The sequence below is a fragment of the Myiozetetes cayanensis genome, unplaced genomic scaffold (assembly GCF_022539395.1).
Source record: "Myiozetetes cayanensis isolate MyiCay16 unplaced genomic scaffold, myiCay2020 scf9, whole genome shotgun sequence".
Classification (NCBI taxonomy): Eukaryota; Metazoa; Chordata; class Aves; order Passeriformes; family Tyrannidae; genus Myiozetetes; species Myiozetetes cayanensis.
In genome coordinates, this window is record NW_026088185.1 from 27,933,299 (window position 1) to 27,959,123 (window position 25,825).

At 43.8% G+C, this 25,825-nt stretch overlaps 1 protein-coding gene across 1 annotated transcript in view; it reads right to left on the reverse strand.

The window, feature by feature from the left end:
- Positions 1–5,398: 5,398 nt before the first annotated feature.
- Positions 5,399–25,825, reverse strand: part of ADCY5 (adenylate cyclase 5) — a 206,002-nt gene continuing 185,575 nt past the window's right edge. Inside the window, exons 13-21 of the mRNA XM_050339625.1 lie at positions 21,316–21,432; positions 19,606–19,770; positions 17,226–17,401; positions 12,912–12,938; positions 11,968–12,100; positions 10,658–10,921; positions 10,107–10,311; positions 9,456–9,580; positions 5,399–8,000 (exon numbers count right to left, since the gene is read on the reverse strand). Of these exons, the coding sequence (XP_050195582.1) occupies positions 7,872–8,000; positions 9,456–9,580; positions 10,107–10,311; positions 10,658–10,921; positions 11,968–12,100; positions 12,912–12,938; positions 17,226–17,401; positions 19,606–19,770; positions 21,316–21,432 (1,341 nt within the window). The 3' untranslated portion in view covers positions 5,399–7,871. The remainder of the gene's footprint in view (positions 8,001–9,455; positions 9,581–10,106; positions 10,312–10,657; positions 10,922–11,967; positions 12,101–12,911; positions 12,939–17,225; positions 17,402–19,605; positions 19,771–21,315; positions 21,433–25,825) is intronic.

The window sequence follows — 25,825 nt, forward strand, 5'->3', positions numbered from 1 at the left end:
GCTTAAACAAGAAAAGACCAAGGATTGTGTTTATTCTTCTGGTTTTATGGATTGGGTGTTTTTGTGCTGGGATAAAACTTCCTTAATCTAGACTTGTGTTAGAGAGAACTGTTTTATGCTCCTAAAGTTGATCAATCAACCAGCAAACCCCAAACACTTAAAAACAGAAAAGCAGCCATATAGAACCACCAGCAGTTACACTGGGGTTTTATTTTTACAATTGTATGACAATTATTTATGATGTATAATAATGTACAAATAAATAGTTGTAGATTTTTTATATCCAGGTTGTAATCAAGCTTTGCTTGCAGGGAGGTTGCCATGCTCTTGTGTTGCTGGAATTGACAGAGCTTTTTTGTGCTATGAAATGTTTGTCCAGGCAAATTTTCTTGAGCATTTCGTACCAAAATGCTGTATTTTTCAGTAAGTTGTTTAGTGTCAGATTCCATGACCAAGCAGAAAGGAACCAGATATTTTCTTTTCAAGTGGTGTTACTAATCAGGGAAATTGTGCATAACAGAACGAAGAATTAGGGAATGAAACTGTAGTTGAATTGAGCAGGTGTGTCTCAGACTGATGTGTGAGTTGAAGCCCTTGAAGACACCTTAGTGCCCAGATTCCAAGATTGGTGCTGGGAGTGATGTGCTTTGCACTTAATTCTCTTCCCTCCCCACTTTGAGACACAGAAGAGGAACATGTTCAGGAACATGGTCTGCTTTTGTTTTGGGAATTCAGAAATAGGGAAAATGATAAAGAGGAGGAGTGGATTGAAGCATACAAGAATTTTAGGAGGTGTTTATGCCACAAATATTTTAAAAATCCACCAGAGCAGCAAACAGCCTTTGTTTAGCACAGAGATGTTTACCTGTGTTAGCATTAGCTAATAGCAGCTTTCCGAATTCCAGACACCAGAAAAGGTGAAAACAGTCCTTTACCATTTAAAGTCAGTGATTGAAAGATAGAGCTATTCATGTTTTAAGTATAAAACCAGGTCTTATTTTGCTCATAGAGTCTAGAAGAGTCCTTATACTTATTTTTTCACCTCCATTGATAAGCAGGGAGGCAATTATGAATACCTGAAGTACTGCTTAGTTTTTAGCTTGGGCTGTTGTGCACATAAATTTTTTGTTGCATCATTGCTTCAGTTTGTACGTTGGCAGGGAATCTTGTTTTCTCTGAGGCACCTTTCTTCTCTGCTGTTCCTAAAGATACATTTTTAAGGAATGAAAACTTCCTTCGTCATAGCATCTGGAGCCATTATTCCATTCCAGTTATGGTGGTGTTAAATTAATTGCTGATTAGCAGGTACAGTGAACAAATGCAACTGTCAGTGTAACAGAAGACATTTGGGGTTTTGTTTGCTTGTTTTTATGGCACTGATAAAAATCCCATTTCACAATGAAAAGTTAATGAGCCTGGCTGTTCTTCATTACCTGATATTACCAGGTGCTAAAAACATGGCTTTTTTTAGCATGTTTTAGTTTGACTGCAATATTAGAACTTGCTGACATTTTGTGTGAGATGAGAACCAAGATACAGCAGAGCAAGTTGGAGGTGAAAATTTGCTGAAAATTCCCAGGATTTCTCATTTGCTTATACAAACTCAGCATTCAGAGAAATAGTAGGAGCTTCCCTGCTCATTTTACCAGATACTTGAGTACTAGACTTATGAAGGTGAACTTGTGAAAGATGACTACTCTCTTGAACAACGTGCTTTATTTTAGTTTGAATTGCAGAAGGCCATTGGTAGTCATGTGGTTTTTCTGTGGGATTTAGTAGAATCAGAGTCCATTTCTTGCTGTATTTGTAAAGGAATGTTTCTCTTTGAGGTTGGAATGGGTTCATCCAACACCCACAATAACATATTTTTCTTTGAATAAGGTGCCAGTGTTTATATTTACTTTCAGGAAGGAATGACCAAAAGACTGAGGTCCACAAGGTATATAGAATGCTGTTTGAGGTTTCTGATTACCTCAGAGTCCCCTACTTGAGCTTCTAGGATTTAATCACATTTTTCCTTGTGTATTTTTCTGGGGTTTTTCAGTGTTTTGCTCTCTTGTGTTCAATGTCTGGACCGATAGCTGGGGATAAAAACTTCCCTCGTTTGTGAATTGTCAGACTTTGCTAGTAAATAACTTTTCAGGCCCTGGAAAGTCTGTAGGCTCCTTCTCCTTTCACACAGTTTCATGTACAACGCACATGTGTGTTTATGAGGTATATAAGGATATACCCAGAGAGAGAGGAGACTGAGGTGCAGAAAAGAATGCAGCATTCCACGAGGGAATGTACATATGTGTTACTTGGATTGATTTTTATCTGTATCAAAGCTAGCAGAGAACTAGATGACAATGGAAACTGTTTCTTTTGCAGACATCCTGATTACTTAACAGTCACCAAGGACTATTTAACATATTGACACTCTTCTTATCCTTAGGAGGGAGGAGCATCTGTTTAGGGATATTACCTTTCAGCCTCCTGCCTTTTATTTCCCATTTCCACTGCAAGTTCTGTGGTATGATTGTTTTTTGCTTTCTTGTTTTGTTTTGGAAAAGGAAGCCCATTGATATTTTCAAACACTAAGCACACGCTGTTTTAAATCGGCTTTTTGTCAGAATAAATAGCATTCTAGATACGTGCAGAAATCCACGCTTTCTGACTGGTGTTAATATACAGGGATGTATTGCAGGAGGGGTTTTCCCTGATGTGGGTAATTGATCAGAAGAGTGGCAGTAGGAGATCTGCATCAGTGGCAGTTTCATCCCTCAGTTGACAAGAATCCAGCTGATCTCTCAAGAGGAGTCTGAGGAGCCCTTGACCATCCAGCTGCATGTGGACTTCCAGTCAGGTATTCCAGGTACTATTTATTTTGGTAAACCCTAATGATCTCACAGTGTCTGGACCAGCTTCTTTTACTTAACAAATTATGGTTCATCAGTTTTATTGATCAAACTGTTTGCTAATGAACGTTATGGAGCACTTACTGGTACAGCCCTGTTTGCTCTCCTGACTGTATAGAGCTGTGCAGAAGTTGTTCAGAGCATTTACAGAATATTTGTTTTCCTGGACAATGTTTCTGTCTTCCTTCCTCAAAGGTAAAGCCTAAGGAACGTGTAGTGGGGGCTGCACAGGGCCTGTATGACCTGGCACTGGTGTGGGCTGCAAAGCTTCCCACACTGGGAAGGTGAGAAACGCTGTAGGATTGTCTCACTAACCTGTACACTGAGCACTCCGGAGTTGTCAAGCACCAGCCAACACTCCAGAGCAAAGGAGACCGTGCTCCATGTTCTTGTGCTGGAGCTGCTGTGGAAACACCATGAGAGAGAGGGTGGGAGGAGCAGCAGCAGGTATGGAAGGGCCTTGTTTGCACAGTTGGCTGCTGTGCTGCCAGGGTGGTGGTGAGGGCTTGGATGATGACACCACACCCTGGGATGACTATTTTTTGCTTACCTATAAGTTGGCCTTTGGTAGTTTGTGTATAATCAATTACTGTGGAAGGAATGGCCTGTAGTGACGTGCTCTCCCCTTCCCCATGGTGGAAGGGGTTTTGTGTCTCTTGGCCTGATGCTGTGGTGCCTGGTTGAGGCTCCACAAGTCTGTTTCCAGTAGATGGCAATAGTTATTTGCATCTGAAATTCTGTGTTGAAGGAAAAGATTTCAGGGGCCAGCTGCTTACAGGGAAGTTCTCTCTCTCTCTTAGCTGGTCTCCTGTGAAGCTTTTTATTGCAATGCCTGTGCTGTGCTGCACCAGCAGCACCTCCGAGCGTGTCAGTGCTGGACTCGCCACTGCTGCAGCTCCCACCTGGCACCCGCTGCCTGGAGCCACGGGGTCAGGGCCGGCACCAACAGCTCGGCTGCCTCACCAGCGCTGCACCCAAGGGCCAGGGCAGAGCAGGACAGGGGGACTGAGAAGTGCTCAGAGACAGAAATTAAAAAATATAACCCTGCTTTTCACAGAAAGCTGGCTGCCAGATGGCAGGGAAATGCCGCTGCTGCCGCCCCCCATCCTGCCTGAAGTTCAGTTTTCTTTCTCCTCCCTCCCCCACTCCCCAAGGCCTTCTTGCCCCTTCAATTAAAAAGCCGTGGACAGAGTGGGTCAAGAGCATGAAATTGTGTTTTTCAGCTTAGATCGGCTGAGCTGCCCTTTTCCCAGCAGCATCCCAAACTCTCTCTCCAGGCCATGCCCCAAACTTCAGTCTAGAAGTGATGGTGCCCTGAGGAGCAGTTGGGAAACTTAACAGAAGGAAAATATTTGCCTCTGGGCACAGTTTTTGGCCAGATGATGCTGTCCATGTACGTTGTGTTAATGCACAAACAGCAAGGCCAGGGATATTTGCAGAGTAGGACACACATGTAAGAAATTTGTTGCATCCTAAATGTGTCATTTTATTACGTGCAGACAGGTAGTTGCAGCCAGCTCTGTGCTGGGGAGAAGTGGCTAAACAGCCTAAAATTCATCAAAATGCTTTTTGGATGGGAAAAAGATGCATTTGGGGAAAACTTTTCATCCAGTCAATGTGTACATTAATTGAAATGAGAGGACACAGCACTGGAGGTTCCTGCCTTCCCTTCCCTGGGATACCCTTCTCCAGATGGTTAAAAAACCATGCTTACATCAGATAATGATGCTAAACTGCTGTTTGTATGGTTATGTAAGAGAGCACAGAAAGTATTAAATAGTTTTTCACCAGCTTTCTTAAAGGCTGATACCTTAAATACTTCATGGCTTTTTGTTACTGCAGCTGTGTTCTCAGTACACTCATAAAATCCCTCCTAAACAGTAACAGATTGTGAGTAATTTGGTTCTTAGTTGCCTGTGTAATGTCTTCTCAAGGAAAAAAAATCAGCTGAAAGCTGCAGGGCTTTGTTTCTCAGTTACACTTCAGGCTTCTGTTAATTGGTACAGTTACATGTAGCATTTTCTTTTACCTGTAAATGTTGAAAATGTTGCATTTGCAGACACTGCTGCCTCCTTCCAGTCATCCTTGAGAGGACCAGCAGCGACGTACCTACCTGGGGAATTCATTGGCAAAGGTGATGTACTTTTAAAAACTTCTTTAAAATACAGTTTTGTTTTTTTTTTAACAGGGCACACGCACCAAGTTTTAAGCTATTTGGTTATACCAGCATATTTAACCACAGTGCCACAGCGAGGCTTTGTCAGCACTCCTGACACATTCCAAGGCACGTGGGTGCACAAGAAGGACCCAAGGGACGTTTGCTGGTGCATCCTAGCCCTTGGGGGTCTGTCACTGGGCAATGCATAGTTCCAGGGTGGTCCAAAGGGCCCCCCCAGCACTGTGAGACAGGAACTGGGTGTTTCTATTTGCAGATCCAGTATCTCTGATACAACTCACGTCTGATCTCTTAGCCAGATGCAGCTAAAATAAAACAGAGACACTTAACCAGTGAAACAGTGTTTAATATAGTTAAATTACTTAAATAGATTTCAATTTCCATGGGAAATCATAACTGTATCCATTTTTGCAAGATCCAGAGTAAAGAGTGTGTGAATACCCCTCGAAATGATCATGACACACTGTCAACAATCACAGCTAGAGATACTGGGGACTTGAAATTTCATTGACAACACAACTTCATAAGATGAATCAAAAGTTAAGAAGACTGCAGACTTTTGGAAAGCAGAAAGCAAACCTAAAACCAAGTGTATGGCATGAAGGTAATGAAACTCAGTGAGGGGGCAAGAGGGGTGGAAGGTGGAGGAGGGGGAGAAAGGCGTAACAGCATGATGCAACTTAAGTACTTTGCAAACCAGGAAGGATGTAAAGGAGCAAAAGTATAGTACAAGGGCAGACTTGGCAGTTTTACAGAAGTCAATATACTATACTTTTCAGAGATGTTTCCTAGTGGAAGGGAGAAGGAAAGGGGCGATGCCATTTAAGCTCATGTTTAAATGGCTTAATGCTCGGGTCATGCTTGGCAATATAGCAAATTAATTAAGACAGGCCCATGGATTTTCACTTAATTTCATTGTCAAGTAGGAAAAAATAAACCACCACCACCATAGTGCAATCATTAAGCTGTTAGTACTACAATAATTCTGCCCTGAGAAGAGTGGAAAAGAACTTTATTAAATGTCAAAAGATTGGAGTAATTTTTAGTGCTAGCCAAATTCAATATCAAAACTTTACCCTCATAGAATATAAAAAATATAACTTTTTAAAATTATTTTCTTTTTTTAATAAAATATCAAGGGATTTTTCTTTAATAGTTAGAAAAGGTACATAAATGATAACAGTGAACTATTCATAAACCCCCCCACTAGTGATAAAGATGCCCAGCACAGTATCAATGGCACTGTATTTTAAGGTCGACCACCTTATATACACCCTTGCCATCATAATCTTTTTCGAAGATCACCTAATTACTGAAAATGGAAAATCTGTGACAGTTTAAATAAGTGCTTACTACAAGAAAGTCGACTCGATGCTGCAGCACATAGTTCCTTGTAGTGTCAAATGGCAGTTACAACGGCAGACAACTCTCAGATCAGCAGGATTCGGGTAAGACCATCTATGAAAAATAATTTTTTTAAAGTAAAAGTTCAAGTGAGTTTGGTTTTTTTTTTTGCCTTTTTTTTTTTTTTCTTTTTCCCTCATAAGAGCTCCTGTTAAGAGTTAGAAGATTTGGTCAGAGCTCTTTTTGACATGTTTGATACCATCTCAGTAGCTAAAACTCAAAGGTCCTGGTTCCACTGGGAAGCCGCCACCCTCCGCTTGAACGCTGCATGGAACAACTGTGTGACTACCGCGGGGTTTTTCCTCTTCTTTGGGGTTGCAGATTTTTCTGGATTTTCATTTTAGAATGCATCTGATTCAGCCTGGAAACTCACCTGTTTGTTGTTGGTTGATTGTATAGTGATAATCTGAAAACTGCCAAGTCTGTGTTCAGAGTATTATGCAGAAAAAAATTACACAGAAGTCTACAGGTTATATACACCTCCCCCCACACCTTGGTGTGGACAGCCTGCCTTCTAATTTATATATAATTTACAAAATATAGAATTTGGTATATCTGTTAGATCTCCATGTTTTCAATATTACAAAATAAAAAATACAAAAAAACCCACAACAAATTTCAGGGGAGCTCCCCCCCGCAAAATGTCTCTTGTTTACATCTAGTCTTTCCCATGTAAACTGATAGATACCAAAGAAGAGCACAGACGACTTTTTAATAAATATGGTTGTAGAGCCATCTTCCTTTATCCTGATCTTCCCCCTGGTCAGGTGTGCCAGCCCCACTCAGAAGAGCAGTCATTTAGCCATGGAGAAGAAGGGAAAAGAGGGGGCCGAGGCTATAATGTCTTTTCACACTAAAACATTACCAATGCCCTTCTAAAAGGCCTTTTTGTGTGCTGCAACAGTGGGTGTCAGTTTTGAAAGCCCATTCAAAACAGCTAATAAAAGCACAGTGGTACACTTCAAATAGCTGGCAGTATGGGATGGAAACATTATGGGAGTGCAAATCCATTCCAAAATAATGCTTTGTAGTGAATCATACATTCCTTCAACCAAGTAAATGTTGTGTTGCATCAATAAATACTTAAATAGCTTCTTATGTCATCCTGTGGTAGCAGCCTTTTAAAAAAATTCCGAATTCATGTCTTATCTGTGAACTCTGTAGTACACATCTTTGGTCGACTTAGCACTCAGCCAGGAGCAACTCCAAGGTGGTTTCTTTCACTTGCCTTTCGTGATGGGAGGCCAAAGAGTTTGCTGATACCAGCTCTAGAGTCATGGTGTGAAGTCTCAACTGCGCCACGTCTTCAGCTTCACTGCCACAAAAATGATTCTTCTCCAATTCACAATCCTGTGTAATGCAAAATCTGTCTTTGCGTGACGCTGCAGTCGGTGCTAACTAATGGGAGGCCCTTCATTTAGAAAGTAGGTGGTCATTTCTCCTTTGCCTTTGACCTTTATGACCCCTCGATATTCCAGCTGATAGTTGTTGGCTGCTAAAACCTGGTACATGTCCGTGGTTACCTGCAGAATAAACAAGAGTAAACAGATGCTTGCCATGTCTTCCATACCGTCTTTTCATTTGCTTTTGGAGCAATCCATGGATAAAATTAAAGAAGGATCAACTATTTTGTTTCTAAGTCAATCGATGTTTGCACAGCAATCCCTAACTGAAAGGTTGGCACAAGTTGCTGAAGAAACGCAACCTTTAGAACCTGAGAAACAATAGAAGTCTCACATAGTACACAGCTGGGGGGGGGACTACATTTTTCAAGGAAGTCACAGGATAAAATGAAACAAATGAGTCACTTTTTTAAAAAGACACCAGTCAGTTCAGTCTACTCAGGTGCATTCATTATATGACTGGTGTGGTAGTAGGAAAACAAGTTAAACTTATTAAAAAGTCCTGAAAAATGTGCTAGAAGTTACACAGTGGATGTACAGCTTAGAAGGAGTCGGGATTGTTTTTATAAAGGCCATGGGCAATGAGGCAGACTGATTGAATGGAATACTCTAGCCAGCATCCAAATTCTCTTCGCAGATGCCAGTCAAAAACAATCCCTTGTGCTGCAGAATAACAGGCTTAAACACCAGATTTCCTGAGATGATATTCATTTAACTGTTACAGTGTATTTTCTCACCCTTTTCCAGGTGGCTTTAAGTATTTCCATTTCTGGCTTCCTATTGTTGCAACTCTGCTGTGCTGATTTGCTTAAGTAGCAGGAAAATTGTCCACAGACCATCTCGTAGGGAAGCTTAAGGAGTATTGCATAAATACCAATCCCGTTAACTGACAGTCACAGAAACAGCGTGGCTTCCCCTCCTGGGTTTTACATCAGTTAGTTTCTCTATTTTTATAACCCTTCAATACTTTCCCAAGGAATGACACTGTTACTGTGGACATTGGCTCAGCAAAAGCAGGACAGGGGAACTGAATCATTTGAAAGGTCATGTCTGAAGGCCAAGGAGATGTGTGATTACCTGACAGTTTCCATTAATCCCTTAAACCATCCTCTTTAGTTATATATCCCCATCCTCCTGATGCCTGGACCCTTGCTGGCCTCACACCACACGTGGCATTGTGAGCAGTAAAGTGAATTACAGAAATACGTGAATGAATCAAGCCCTTGGAAAATAAATCCACCTACTGTCACAGGCACAAAACAGCACATGGGAGCAAGGATCAGAGCAGGACTGTGCTCACAGTGCCAATGAGGCACGTGGGGATGGAAGCTCAGCTCCACACTTCCACCCAGAACTAAACTGCAATTTTTGGACTAAAGTTGCAATGTTGGTCACGATTAAAAGACGAAACTTGCTGGTCCCACCAGCGTTCCTTAGGTGGCTTTTCTTTCAGTTCTGTTTAAGTAAACGCGTGGCATAAAAGAATAAAATGAAACAAATTCCAGTTCTAATTAAGTTTCAAAACATGTAAGTGACACAGGGCTGGCTGTGTAAGTTTTCCAGTGGATGCCTTACCTGAATCCTGTCAGGCACCCCTGTACTGTCCATTCGGCTGGCTACGTTCACTGTGTTGCCCCAGATGTCATACTGGGGTTTGCGGGCTCCTATCACCCCAGCTACAACAGGACCAATATTGAGGCCTGGAAGGAGAGGAGAAATCCACTCAGATCCACATGAAGCATGAGGTAAGTTATTATTCAGACAGTAAAAAACATCCTGAGGTTCATCGGTTCTAATTTTGCTTTACCCTGACATGTAAAGCTACAGCCAAACTGTGGGGAAAGAAATGTTTTAAAAAAAGTTGGCTGCTTTGATTCATTATGCAAACCTGACTGGCAGCTCAGGCTGGACCTGCTCAATCCAGAGCTACTTTCCAGCACTAAATAACAGGATAAGGTTTATTTTCCATCTGGCTAACAAGCAAGCTGCTCACCTGGAAATCAGCACAGACCTGCTGCAACGCTGAGGGCCTGCGAGGCAGCAGCCCATCCACCTTCCAGAACAAACCTGCTGTGATGTTGCACAGAGGGCAAAGAGGTCACCAGACACAAGGCCATTCACATCACTGTACAGCGAAGGTAAGATCTATGGTTTTAACTCTCCATGAAACCCCCAGCTCAGAATGACTACTGCCTACACGGAATCCTGTGAACACAGGGACATTACCTATCTTCATCTGGAAGTTGTTGAATGAATGTTCATTGATGTATTTCATTTGGTCCATTAACCTCATGGCAAAATCAGCCAGAGCTTTGATATGCGTCTTCCCTTCCTTGTCGTAAGTGGAGTCGTTGAGTCCTGACGCTGCCATGTAGGTACTGCCAATGGTCTTGATCTTCTCCAGCTGCCGGAATTGGTCCTCACTTATTATCTGTTTCACAAGAGCAAAAGAATCAAATAAACCTTGACAAACACAGAGATGCTGGTAAATGTCCTTGCCACATGCCTTGCCTTGGCACAAGAACTACAAAGGACTGGACAGAGCCTCCACTACTGAAGGTGTAGGAAGAAATGAGGATTAGATATTTGGAGGAGCAACAAGGGAATAAAGGGGATTTTAATGTGGAAAAAAAAATAAAACTAAAGACTTATAGAGCAAGGAGATGGCAAGCATGGCACAAGGATTTGATAAACCACCTTCCTTCAGGAGCTCAGCAAAGCCCAACTAAACTCATTGATTCAGTTCGCTCCGTCCACCCAGATTTTCTGTGACTTACTTCGTCAAAATCAGCAATGATCTCATTGAGCAGCCTCAGACACTCCACCCCTTCGTTGTTGGCTTCCAGCTCCACGTAAAACTCGGAGAAGTTGCTTATGGAGGCGAACATGACAGCCACACACTCACAGGACTGGTAGTACAGTTCATCATTTCGCCGCTCCTGCGCCAAGAAATGGGCTGCCACATCCTTCGGCAAAATGTTGTGGAGGAGGCGTCTGTTATAGGCCTGCAGCTCCTCCATTTCTTCTTTCTCTTCAGTGGCCTAGTTTAGGAGGGACAGACAGTGCTTACTCTTTTGGTAACTGCTCTGGGGAGGGTAAAAAAGCTGAAAGTGAACTTGCAGGGAGGACAGAAACAGAGGAAGAGCTGCACGGGAGGGGAGAACCAGGGAGATGCAGAGACTTGTGTTTTGCAGTGGAAGATGGTCCATCTCTTCATGTGCACACATGTAAAAGCAGGCACAGAATAAAGCCAGAATCCAGCATTGCTGTATTTCTGGGCTCTGAACTGGGTAATCTCTTGGCTCACCCCTTCCATTGTTTTACCATTTATAAATGAGAATAACAATGTTTATCTGCTTCCCAAGGAGCTTTAATTAATTGTTGCTTCCTCAGTGCCTCGTACTCAAGCCACAAAGACCTATAACTAGAACGATGTTCTGCCACCCAGAAGGTAAAAAATCTGTACAAAACCTGCAGTCCTGTGGCTCCCCAGCCCCAGCATCACTTGTGGGCACAAAGCAGTGAACCCAGGGACAGCAGCACAGTGTGGCATTATCCACAGTGTGTTGGTTATCCAGTGCTGCTGCTCGGGGCTAATGAAGGCTGGACATCGAGCCAGTTCCCACTGCTTAACAGGAAAGTGAATGAAAATGCAAATGTGAATCTTTCACACCCCTGAACACAGCAAACTAAAGCTCACTGAACTCTGTGAAGCAATTCAGCAGTGAATATGAGCTTCCCATATTTACAAATTGTGTTACATTACAGGTTCCTGCAGCAGTAACAGCTCAGTTGCCCAAATTCATTAATCTCGACCTTCAGATCTGTAACCCTTTACTGTGGGGACCATCCAACGTGCATTTACAAGGAAACAAAGGGTTGAAGTAAATAACTGGGATAAGAAACACAGAGTATGCAAAGTACCAAAGAAGAGCAGAGCATTATTATCATGCCCAGTTATAAACCAGATCCAGATTAAATTCAAAGGCACTTTATAACACTCCTCAACTCGATAGTGAATAGCTCAGTAGTTGTATATTAATGCCAATGACTGTGTGATCCTCCAGCACAGCCAACACACACTAACCTGAAGCTTCCAGAGGAAATCAAGCCTTGCAGTGGATTCCACTTGCTGGGCATGCAAATACAGCGCCAGGACAAAGACAGTAATGATGACAGGGGTCACAATCTTCAGAGCCACTCGTGTCATCACTGGGGAGCTGCAGCCAAGGAAAAGGCAGAAATTCCCAGTTAGTGGAGGAACACAGCTTTGCCACGCTCTGCAGTTCCCACTTCAAGGCTAACCAGGCTTAAGGCTATCTTTCTTTCCCCTCAAAGCCCCTGTTGGTAAAGGGACAAACAGTACCTGCAAAAAGCTGGGGACTTTGGCTCATGGGTGCTGGTTTTGAAAGGAGGACTTGGAAATTGGAAATGTAATCCAACTTCTTAGAAAGGGTTACCATCAATACAAAAGCCACTTTTTGAAGAATGGCCATACACTCTCAGTGTGGCAACACCAAAATGGTGACAGCTCCTCACTGTGTCACCTGCAGTGGCTTCCCCAGCCTCCCAGCTCTGGAAGTCTGCAACTGTTCTACACTTGCAGCTTCTCTAATTAGTCACTTCTCACTGGCCTTTGTTTTGTAAGTGTTTTATAAGCTGAAAAGGGCACTAAGGCACATTCCTATCCCGTCTGACAAGCAGGCAAATAGAAACTGTCAAGTATGAATTACAGTATGAAATTATTTTGGTAAAACCTTTGACTTGTATTACAAATAAGTGCTGTGAGATGCTCTACAGAGAAAGCTGACATAAGTCCCACAGGAAAGAGGGTATAGAGAGTAGCTATACACACAAAAGGGCAATACTCAGCCCACTTAGGTCATCTGCAATGTGTTGTACCAGCTCACAGCAATGCACAGTCAAATACCAGACACTGCTGGTGAGTTAACATGCTGATACTGCACCTTGTGAACAGAAAATACCTACCAACAAAAAACCATAAAAACATTTCGTGCCAAAGTGACTCACCATGATGATGTATTATTTGCAGACACGCTGAAAAAAAAGCACAAACACAAGGTTAGGAGAGTGACTCCCTGCAGCACTCACCCTTCTGAACTTCACTGCACAGCATCTCTGCAGTGTGGCACCTCTAACACTGTGTGGGGCTGCAGCCCTTTGAAAGCACAGAACGACTGAAAGATGGGAGGGGGAGGAGAAGAACGGGCTTCTGAGTGAGCTACACTCAAAAATCCACAGTGATGGTGCGACATGGTTAATGTGATTAAAATATCTAAGAAGCATTAACAGTGAAAGAATCATTTGGGATTTTAATATCAGTGTGGGATGCTTGGCAAATGCCTGTGCATCCATCACTACTTCATTAGGTCAGACTGGAAAATTTGACCTAAGTAAGAAAGCTTTGGGCTAATATCTTGTGAGGGATAGCTCCTCTCTTCTCCATTTATTGTGACAGGGAGATTGTGTTTAATTCCTTTAACTCTAATCCTGCTCCCTTCTTCTGCAAGTTCCTCACCATCAGCGTTGTGCCCAGCTCTGGGTACCACACACAAGTGCACATTCCTATGACTATTCACTACACTGCCGAGTGCTTGTGTGAAGCAGAGCTTCTGGGGGAGATGGAGGGTGTGCTCTTTGACAATGAAAGGATGGAATGGAGCTTTCTGGTAGGTAGCAGCTGTCTGAGCTCCTGACTGATTGCTTAATGCTGCTGTGCTTCTTCTCGAGTGTGGGTGGAGTATTAGGTGGCTGAGAACCACGTACAAGCATCTTTTAAAACACCATTTAAATGGAGAGTAGGAGATCAGTGGTAAAATTACTGTACTGTCACTAATGAAGTTGGAACTTTGCAGGCTACTAACATGATACATGTTTAGCTTGAGAATCTCACAGCTCTCTAGAGAGCATCAGGCCACAGTTTTCTGGGGTTGGTGGGAACCTCAGAACCAGAGATAGAAATCATCAAAATCAAAATAGCCGAGGGGGCCTAACTGGGCATAACATCCAAAAATAAAAGCATAGTGACTCTCTAACCCTCTTTGTTCTGAGACATTTTCTGCAGTTCTGAGCATGTAATTTCTTCTGACATGGATTATGCACCCCACTGTTGTCTTGCACACAACCTATTGCATGGCCTCTTGGCCAGATCCAGCACTGAACATGTGTGCTTGGACACAGACCCAGTTTGAAATGCCTGAAGCCTCCCACATTAAAGGCTGGATCTAATTAGAGCTGGAGACACTTCCCACATGCAGCATGATTCCCCTGCTCCCCTAAATCACTACCTGGACTAGGATGGCTCACTGCTCCCCATTATCACTCTGTCTTATGATGGGAGCACAGCAGATCAGACCCTTAGTACTGGGGCTACCAGTTCACTGTGCTCTAAAATCCTCAGCAGGGACCATGAAATGCAGCAAACCCAGTATTTACAATGACATTTTGGACAACTGAAGATGCCCAGTGCAAGCAATACTGGTGTTACATTGGTAGGTTGTTCCCCCATGGAACAGACATTTCCAGTAGCAGATGGCTCTTTAATTACTGGAAGGTATCAGAGAGAAGCTTGCTAAACACACTCCTGCTCAAGTTAAGTGCACATTTTTAGCAGGAAAGGCAGTTCATTCTGGGGACAGCTCCCATAGGACAGGAACATCTCACATCTCACAGCCACGATGGCAAAGACAGACAGCTCTCTAAATCACAGAGCACAGCTTGGACAGAAATGATGGGCTTGATGAACAAATCACTGGGCAAAGCTCTTGGGGCTTCACTGTGCAGGAACTCAACTTACAAGACCACAGTGGTCCATCACAGCTTTAAACCCAACACATTAATTTTATCTTCTGCATAGGGAAAAGATAACATGACAACATCTCTGTGCATCCAGTTACACTTCATGTGTCACCACACTGGTGTGTCCCTGCAGTCAAGTCTAGCAAGTCCCAACGTGCTATAATCAGCCCTTTAGCTGGTTGCATGCTGGGTTGGTTTGTACACAGAAGTGTGAAGTGACATCTGCATCACTTCTAATTAGTCAGAGTACCATAATGGCTGCAGAGCAGACAGTAATTATGTAGCTACAATGGGCAACCAATTAAAGTAGTATGAGGTCATGATGGCCATTTTTTTTTTAGTATCAGTTGGACAATAAGGTTCATCTCTGAACTACGTGCTACACGCTGAGCTCCCAATTCCCACAACACACAAATGGGCTGCCAGACATTGGGGCAATAAATAGCCATCCAAGGAGCTTTTTGGACAAAACATTGTCCTGGTTTCCACTGGAACAGAGTTAAATTTCTTCCTAGCTGGTGTAATGCTGTGCTTTGGATTCAGTATGAGAATAATGTTGATAACACACTGATGTCCTAAGTGTCACTAAGCAGTGTTCATGCTAAGTCAAGGACTTTCCAGCTTCTCAAGCCCCACCAGGCTGGAGGGGCACAGGATGTTTGGAGGGGACAGAGCTGGGACAGCTGCCCCTGACTGTCCAAAGGATATTCCATACATACCATACGGCATCATGCTCAGCATGTGAACTGGGGGGAAACCTGGCCAGGAGCTGCTGCCCAGGAACTGGCTGGGCATCGGTCAGCAAGTGGGGAGAAGTTGCATTGTGCATCACCTGTTTTGTCCATTCTAACTATTTTATTATTATCATCGTTATTACCAGTATTATTATTTTCTCTCTTTTCTGTCCCAATAAAGTGTCTTTGTCTCAACCCACAAGTTTTCTCACCTTTACCCTTCTGATTCTCTCCCCCATCCCAGCGCAGGGCAGTGAGTGAGTGGCTGTGTGGGACTGAGTTGCAGCTGGGGTTAAACCACGACACAAATACCATTTAGTGAGAGATAATACAGCATCACAGAAAGCTATTTCTGGGAAAACATGCTAACCTTCTCCACTTTATTACTGACATTTTGATTGTGAAGTGATGTAAATTATACTTCCAAGTGCTGTAATTTCGCTTAGTGCTTGAATTACAAGAATGAAATTATATTTTGAGATACAAAATGCTTTTTTTTCCACTAATTGTGTTAGAAAATGCTAAATAGCTTCTGCTGATGGAACACATAACATCTCAATAAAAAGGAAAGAAACCTCATTCTCCCTATACCTCCCCACAGAAAGCTCCATGGGGTTTCCTGCCTAATTTATTTCACTTGAGTGAACAAAATAACTTAAGTGATTACTGTCAGTGCTGTCAATGGCAGCAAAAGCTATACATCCATTAACTGGGCACACAGGAATCACAGAATCACGGAATATTCATGTGAAGGACAGAAGTAACCAGGTGCATCTGGCTTGAAAGGGTTAATGACCATCAAGAAAGTTGAGCAATTACACAAACCATTTCATAACAGCCAAGATAGCACTGGGGAGGGTCATGGGAATCTTCTCAACCACCCTCCTGTCCAAGGCAGGAGCAACAATAGCAATCACCCTTGACAAACAGTTCACCTAAACTGGCATCATTTGATTGACTCACATTCAAGTACAATTGTTGCCTACAAGGGGAAATCATCAAAACAAGGAGTTAACGCAACAACACAATTCCCAGCAAGAAACAAAACTTGTGGAGCAGGGCGGGTTTGTGGATGTGCCAAACTTCCCTCCCTGGTGTGACCCTGGGGAGAGGGGCAGCCATGTCAGTGGAAGGAGGCTGCCACCACGATTAATGTGTGACCTGCTGATCACAAACTACCTTTTGTAAGTAAAAGGGCAACTGTCTACTCCCACTTAGCCCCAGGCCCTTCTGCTGGGAACTGTGCTGAGCCCAGCTGTGATACTGGCTTTTCAAATGCTGATGTTTGTCCAGCAGCAACTGGCAGGAGATCGCTGGCCAAACATCAGACACCACCGTTCCACCACCCCAAGCTGGGTTTGATATATCGTGGTGGTTTATTATCACATCCCTGAGGCAACTCAAGTTTGTTGGAGGACTTTTTTTTCTTTTTTTGGAAATGACATTTCTATATTGGGACTGTAATACCAGAAGAAGTAAGAATGACTAACTACAGCTCCCAGTTTCTGGAAAAAAGAAATACAGATCCACTCTGATTCCAGTTACATTCTGTTATTATTAGATAGTTCATTAGTCAAGTCCCACATTAAAAAGATCTTAAAGGGAACAGTACTCTCCAGCTCTTCAGAGGTGGAGAGTAGCATTGGCAAAGCCTTTAGCTTACAGCCATGCCCTCTCTGCTACCACACCCTTCCCTTGCTTGTACCACAGCCTTGGCACTCCCATCCACTTAATGCCACACTGAAATCACTGGGTGAAAGAAATGAAGATTTCAGAAGTGAAAGGCACTTACTAGGTGTTAGCTGTAACCAGGAGATCTGCATTGTCAAAAAGGTTGACCCCTGGCACTTCCACAATGAGAACATATATAAATTCAATGATTAACATAAGGATCAATTTTCCAATACAGCTGATCTGAAGGAACACAGAGCAGGCCAGGAGACTCAATAAGACACTGTAGGTAAAGTACTGTATAAAGACAAAAAGGGGAAAAAAAAAACAACAGAAGAGAGATGAGTGTCAGCTGGATAAATCAAAACTGAAAACAAAGGAAACTAAACAGAGGGATAGAAAGGGATTGGGAGTTATGTAGTTGAGCTGACGAAACGTACACCTGGAGCTGTCTGTGGGATTCTCCCACGCTACAGGTGTTATGTGCTTTACACTGAAGAGCACAGGGCTCGCAGCTGTACACCCAAGCTTGTGATGTAGATTTGCCCTGGACACGGGCACTGAATCAGCAGAAAGAATCACCCAGTTATGCTGGAATAGTTTGTACTTTAAGGCCAAATTCTGGACTTGAATTTGTGTATCTGCACAACACCCAGGACCAAGGGTTATCAGCAATTGACACACCAGGACAGATACCCTCTTGAGGCCAATGGGAACGTACTGTCACTGCTGATGTGACACACTGACTCCACTGGCAGGAAACAGGCTGGACAAAGACCCTGAGCCCCATCACCACGATCATTTTTCCTGCCAGCAGTTTCAGATGTGCACAGGGGTGGTACTGGAGAACCTCTGCCACACCTGGTGGGGCAGCAGCTTCTGCCAACCAGAGAGCTGAGTGTTTACCATGCCAGTGCTCTCAAATGTGATTGCAGACTGAGGGTGCCATTTATGGCTCCTGGGAAAGACATGAATGTAAAATGAACAGAGGCATGTTATCCAGCTCATCACCTTCCTGCTATCAAATCTGTAAAGACTTAAGCTTCCACTCTGCCTGGACAGGCCTATTTCTGGCAAAAAACCCCTGTATCATATGCCTTAGGCAATCCATCCTTTCAGTTAAAAGCAAGCCCTAGCTGAAGTAGAAATATGCTTATGTTCTGAGCTCATTTATTAATAGTCATTGCCAATATATTAAATTAGAGAAAATAACTTGTACAGCTTGTACTTGACTCTTCAGTTTCTGGAGAATGGGTGGATGTTCCTGTGACTGAGGGGTAGGATCCCACCATCTCCTGAATGCACGCTGGGAGCAAGAGACAACACCCAGTAGGAGATCCAACCTGTGCCCTGCAGAGGACAGGGGAGGGAATCCTCGCTCCTTACCCCACTGACAGGCAGGACCTGGCTCGAGGCTGCCACAGCAACCCCAGCGTGCAAAAGGGTTGTTCCTCATGCCTTAAAACCCCTCCCTGTCTTGAACCAACACTCCTTACAAGTTCATGATGGGCACAGACTGTTTCTCGTTCTCCACTGTGCCAGGTTTTGCCCCTGGTTCTTTCTGCAGATGCACTAAAGCCTCTGCAAATTTGAAAGTCACATTAATGGTGGTCTCAGAAACCACACTGAGTCAAATACAGACCACATTCCTGTGAGCTTAAATTGAAATGCATTCAGCAGGACACTTGGACATCTGGATGGTATCAGATCTGCCATAGATCTGTCAGGTCCCCATAAACCCAGATGACCTTGACATAAATTCTGTCCCCACCCTAGACAGATTTTTTTCCTTTTTAATTTCTAGTAGATAACACATGTAGCAGCCATGACCTAAAAACTCAGAGAAAGGTATTGAATAGCTATGCAAACAGGACTTTTTTGGGGGCAAAGTATTCTACTAGTGTGTAAAACTTATTGGGGTTGGGTTGTTTGGTGTTTTTTTTTTTTTCCTTTCCTTCCCATTAGAAGCATTCATTTTTTTTTAATGAGATGCTCTGAAGAGGTAGGAATTGCATTTGCAAATTGAAGCAGACCACCTTCTGGGCTGCTAACCCATCTGAGGCCAGTACCTACTATACCTTTTTATATATAAGAAAAGTTTTTCATCAGAACATAAAACAATGGAGAGAAGTGTCTATGACTAGACACCGATTTTCAGGGAACTGATTTTCAAGTAAAACTCAGCACCTGCAAACTCCTTTGAAATGACTTGCAGCTCTTCATGCCATTAAGGACCTCATGGAGAAAGGTCATTTCTCCTGATACAGGCAGGATCCAACAATTATAAAAGCCTACTGATTATTCAGCCCTGAAGGATCTTGAACATTAATGTGGACTCATGATAATAACTTCAGACACTAAAGTTGGAGTGTTGCAGCCTGTGCCAGTTCTATAATGCCAGTCAGGAGCAACTTCCTTTCCTCAGAATCACTGAGATTTATCACACAGGTTTTATAGCCTTTTTCCAGACCACCCTTCTGAAACCCATTTTTCCATAATACCTCTGGAAAGTTGCAGTTGGGCAAAGGACTGTCACAGAATCCCTGCAGTGTGCCCAGGCTGTAGTTGGAAGTCAGGTTGCTGATAAGGCAAATGTCCACCCGGTCAGGAGTGATGTTGTATTCAGCGGCCATGCAGCTGGCAAGATCCACAGTGCTGCACATGAACTGGAAAAGAAGACGGTATTAAGCTCCACAGCACAGACAAGGAAAACAAAATAGCTTATATCAATTAAAAATCCCCTTGGAAATGGCTGTAGCAATGTGTAAAATATGCAACATGAAATCATCAGCTTATGTCTGACTGCACGTGCAATGGCTATGTTTTTTCTCCCCCAAAATGTTAATTAACAAAATCCAGGCTGTGCACTCCAGAAAGCTAGCTGCATGCTTAACTTTAGGTACAGCTTTATGCTGGGAGGTTCACAGGCAGAGGGGTTGTAGATATTACACATACAAAAATATCCTGCTGTCTGTGATAGGGCCCTGCTCTGTTGCTCTCTTTCTGCTGATGGGAATTTCTGAGCTGATAACTTTACCCTGCCACGTCTAAAGCTTCTGCTGGGGGCCTTTCTACTGAGAAGACTTCAGCAGCAAGGTTTAAAGGCTTTGTTATGCTGAGGAAGCAGCAGAGGCCCATTCTGATCTCCTCCCTGTGCTGCTCCGTTTGTCCCTTTTGCTGATGTTCACACTAAGCAGTTCATGGATGCAAATAATCACACATTATGCAAAAAACCCAAGCTCTAATCTCTGCATGGTGCTCAGCAGCCCACACCAGCCCTTTGCAGGTGACTACGGGGGAGGGCAGTGAGGGGGCCAATGCCACTGGTGCCTCCCATTCAAGTAGCTCAACAGAGCACAGAATTGTTCCTAAATCTCCACTGTGGATATAGGGATGCTGAGGCAAGAGCAATCAGCGGTCTGATTTTCAGGTGTTCAAGCCTCTCCATGCCAGTGCAAGTCAGCACTGCCCCAGCTGGGGCCAGAGCTGAGAGGAGCAGAGGGCCATGCGAAGTTTTTGTAGCTACCTTCAAGCTCAGAGCTTAAACCCAGGCCCGTTTCACCTGCTCTTTCCCTTTGTCTTAAAAAATGAAAGAGATGTACGCAGAGTAGGGAATATTCAAGTGGTTTCCTTAAAACAACATTCAGACAAAGCCATTTGTAGAAGTGAGAAGCCAACAGCTGCAGGTCCCCAGAGGACAGCCCATCTTTCTCTGAGCCTGAAATCAGCACAGCCAGACCACCTCAGTCCCAAAAGTGCAACTCAAGGCAAAGTCATCACCGTCCCCACTGGGCGATCCCTGCACTTGGAGCGGGATGCAGCACCGTGCAGGGGCTGGCACAGAGCCCACGCAACACTTATGTCCCACTCTGTGTGGTGGGAGTTAAATTATTGCATCAGCCTCGTGCTGCCAGCCCTTCCCGCAGGGATACGCCTCAGTGTTGGCTCCTGTACTTGGAGCAGAAGCATTTAAAGAATCAGAAAGGGACCTGGGCACAAATCAGTGCCAGGCATATAATGGGCTATGGGGATGCAGCTGTTGGGCTCCTGTTTCTTTTCTGTGCTCAAAAAGCAAAGGGAATTGACCTCAGATGCTGTAAGCACCGGGCAGGATCACATACAACTCAGTGGGTTGAGCGTCATAATGATGCAGAGCACCAATAAGAAAACCATGCAGAACTGAGGGAATCAAAAGGAATTAATGGACATACCATGTTGACAAAGGCAGATAGAAAAACCAGGATAATGGCAAAGACTCCAACTAAGGTACTATTGGTCCTGGACTGTACAATCTTCTTAGAAAGAGTCTGGAGAGGAACTGGGAAAAGCTGCATGTGGGAAAAAATTACAATTAAATAAACAAGTAAACCCATTATTTTGCAGATTACAACCTGCATTTGAGCTGCCCACATCCTTCAGCAAGGGTCTGTGGGGGTGCTGCACAGGGGTGGAGGGTGGTGATGGGGGATGTGGGGCAAGGGTGAGCAGGGATGTGAGTGCCTCATGGCAGCAGGCCCAGCTGGCTGACCAAACCTACTCAGGCCTTCCTAATGGGAGTGATGGCTCCTGAGCCCAGATAGCATGGATTGCAGGGCTGTGCTCATCCTGTCGTGAGAATCAAACCACAAGCCATCTGTAACTGAAATAGCCAGGACCTCGAGCTTGGAAATCACTGGAGCAAAAATTAAAAGAAGCAGAAATGAATATACACGTCACATCCCTTTGATCACAAGGGCGTATCGTAGGACTTTCTGGTGCCATTCCAGACACAGACTGTTAAACAGCCCTGGCAAGCCTTGTGATCTGTCAGACCCTCAGAAAGGTGCAGCAGAAATCATCTGGCCTTGGCTGGTCTGTGGCACTGAGCACCACACACACAAGGGGCTAAAAATAACGGCGGGTGAGGGCGATCACAGAGCTCCCCCAGCCAGACTGTCCCAGTGACTCATCACCAGCAGACCTAGAAACTTTCAGCTAATGGCTAATGAGTGCTGGCCGCCAGCGGGCTCTGCTTTAGGTGCTGCATCGTATTCTGGGTAGAGACAGCCTTTGTGTTGAAGTGGAGACCAACCCAGCACCCTTTGCAGCAAGGATCACCCCTCAGCATGGTGTGAGGCCTCCCTGCATTGCACTGGCTACAGGAGAGTCCAGGAGGCAGAGAAACCAACCCTTTCTCTTCATGTGCCACCACTGTGCCAGTGCAAGCTCGGGGCTGGAGCAACGTGAGATGGATGGCAGGAAACCCTCGTGCACTGACACGCTCCCGTGAGATGTTCTCATCCCCGCAGTGCCCTGCCCCTCCACACCACCCTGCCAGGGCAGAGGGGCTCTGCCCAGGACTGCCAAAGCTTTTCCAGAAGCCAACTCTCCCTTCCCTTACTCACTGCATGAATAACCAAGCCACTAGAGGGTATTTTTAGAGACACAAAGAAACCAGCAGCGCAGCGCCACGGCACCGCAATTTAACTATGACTAATGTTTCTATTAAAAGTCTTGCTTTTCCCTTTTATCCTTCACTCTTACATCTTTGGAGATGCAACATTTTGTCAGTGCTGTGCTTCCCACATAGCAGCCCTACAATGTAATTACTGAGTGTTGGAGCGGCCAGAGCGCTGATTAGCTGGCGACTTTTGCAGAAGGAGGGAGAGGTTGAGGCTAGAGTTTTAAAAGAGCTGATTTCACCTGCTACCAGCACACACACAAAAATCCAGCTAACTCCAGGTGAGAGGAGAGGACAAGGCTCTGTGGGGGACGAGGGGAATGGGAAAGTGGGGTTGTGACTTATTTACACTGAATGAAAATTGATTGAAATTCTCTGAAAGCTTATGCAATCCTTCAGGCTCAGTGGCAACCACTGCAAAACAAAGGAAAATACTTTTCTTTCAGAAATAAACCTTGCTGATATAGAAATCCTCTGTTGGTAAGTCATGAACCAAAATATCTCTTTGCCCTACCGTGTCCAGCTGCTTCCACACAGACATCAGCTAACAGATCCCTACCAGCACAGGTACATGGAAAATGCAATGGGGTTTTCCTCTGCTCTAACCTTTGTAGGTTTTGGAAGGAGAAGGAGGATCTGTGGTGCATTTAGGCAGTTTTCTCACTAGAACAGAGCAGGACAGGTTTTCCTGCCACCCTTTTGTTTAGGCCTCAAGGCCAAGCTCCACAGAGGTATTGAGGAACCTAACCTCCATCTGTAATCTCTGGGAAACCAGGCACCTAAAATAAAACTTAGGAGTTCTTCGTTGTGGATCTTGGCTCAAGCCCCTGATGCCAACGATCCCAAAAAAGCCTGACTTTGAACCAAGCCTGAGATATCACACAAATTCATCAGTGGAAGACACTTAAATTCTAATGAAAACATTTTTTCTTTGTATTAATATTGTTTCTCACTACTTGGTAAACTAGGAAAAATTTTAGGTCAGTAAACATGTACAGCTGGAAAAAGTCCTGAAGAAGAAAGGAATGCCAAAATCCATGGGAGGTCAGGACTGCAATAGGGAGTGCAACAGCACAATCATGTCGTGCATCTGAGGAGCCTCTGCCTCATGAACAACATTTGTGGAGGCCCTGTAATGTAAGTCACACTGTCCCCGTTCTACAGAGACAGGTAGAGACCAGGAATACTTGCAGCTTGGAGGACTTCTTTGATAGACATAAGAGACCTGTCTCAGCCCTGACAATTCAGCTGCACTCTGGCAGTGCTCCCTCCATGAAAACAGTCACAAGTCAGGGGTATAGCACAAAAGAGGAAAAATAAAAGATGACTTTCCTTCCAATTTTCCAGAAAAAAAAGAAAAAAAAATCCCTTCTCTCTTTGGGAAAGAAGCAGGAAATCAGGACATTACAGTACATTGAAAATCCAAGCACCATTGCTTGGGTTGTATTGTCCAACATCTCTTAGTGAGACTCAGTCTTGCTGAGGGAAGAACAGGATGAGGGAAGGTCTGATGAAATGGCAGCTCCAAGCTGGGATTTGCACTACTGAGAACAGAGCCTGAAAGAAAGAAAGTGATCCATTTGGGCAGCTGAGATCCATGTTGGGGTAGCCACACAAGTGTGAGGTCACTCATTAGCCCTCTGAAAATCCCCATGTAAAGTAAAATAAAGACAGTGGGAAAAAGAAAATAGTATTCTCCGGTCGATTCCAGTTCATTCTGATTGAAATGCATAAATCCATGATGACGAAATTACTCTAAGTAAAACCCATACTTTGCAATAACAGCTGATTTAGGACAGAAGAGTAATATTTCTCCTTTTTGTCTTCTTAACATATATTGTGGACATGGAAAACTGCTTAGATAATTGCTTTTGCATTGTGAGGTGAGATCTTTAAGTTCTGACTTTTTAATTTGTAATAAAAGCCTTTGAGTCATTTTGAAGTACATTAAGATACTTCTGGAGTAAAACACAACATCTCCAGGCAACTGGATGTTGCAAGTCCATTTATATAAATTATTTTACAATGACTTATTAGTCTATTTAAAAAGTACAGTTTTCAGAGGGTTTTTTCTCCCCCTGCTTCAGAAAAAAACCCAAATACTTTATGAGCATCTAGACCAGCTTTGAGAGCCAAAGAAACAAAGGTAAGAAAAGTACACCTATGTAAAGCTACAGACAAAACTTATTTTTCTCATAAAAGATAATTTGAAATTTCTCTCATATGTGCTCCCAGGGCCATGCAAGAAGTTGAATTCCACACAGCAGTGTAGATACCAGAAGTTGAAGGATTTTAAGAAACACGAACTTGGTAAGTTAGTAGCAAAACAGATGTCTGTCAGCAGAGTATTTGTGAAGGGACCATGGTTCCCATGACCTTAGGCTCTACTGGGACGGGACACCATCTCACGGTGGCCAAGTCTTCGTGGAGCATCAAAGGGAAGAACTGGAACTCTCTTGTTTATTACAGCTGAAGAAACTTGGGAAGCCAAGCTGGCTGTGCTGGCAGTTCCAGGATCAACTTCTAGTCCGTGGAGAATTTTATAGTGGAAGATAATAACGACAGCAAAAGAAAATAAAACATGATCAAGCTGTTCAGAAAGAGCCTGCTGGCCACTGTCAAAGCCAGAGATGGAGAGGCCAAAACAGGGAGGGAAAACCTCACATGAAAGCTGGAAAGAGGAAATAAAAGGAGACACTTATCATGTGACAGCACAGCAAACAAGCAAAAGTTATGCTTATGCTGATATCCTGGGGTGGACACCTGCTTTCCAGCTTTGTGTGGAATGAACCACTGGTATGTGAAACATATTGGTATGTGTAACAAAGCAAACAATGCTGACGTTCCCGTGTCTTTACATTTCATCTAAACGATCTGCAGGAGTGCCTTCCTTCCATATGTGTCTCTTCCTAGAGAAAGTGAAATACAGAAATAAAGGAACACCCCTTAGCCAAGGGCTGGGTAAACCCATTGCTTAAAAAACTCAGACCTGAAACACCAAGATCTTCAATGACAGAAGTAGGCTGCAGCTGTTAGGAGCTGCTGCCATCAGACACATGGCTGACAAGCTGGAAGTACCTGTTCCCTAAACAAGCCCTCTCATAATCAGATGTTGTCAGCAGAGGCTAACATGGAGCACTAAAAAGGGGAAATCAAAAAGGCACCGGAGCTAGAAGGTCCAATAATCTCAGTATTTGCAATCTGTGCACAGAAGGCTCTGGCCACACTGGATGTTACACATGAGCATGTCGTGGGGCTGGGCCAACATGCTGAAATGTCAC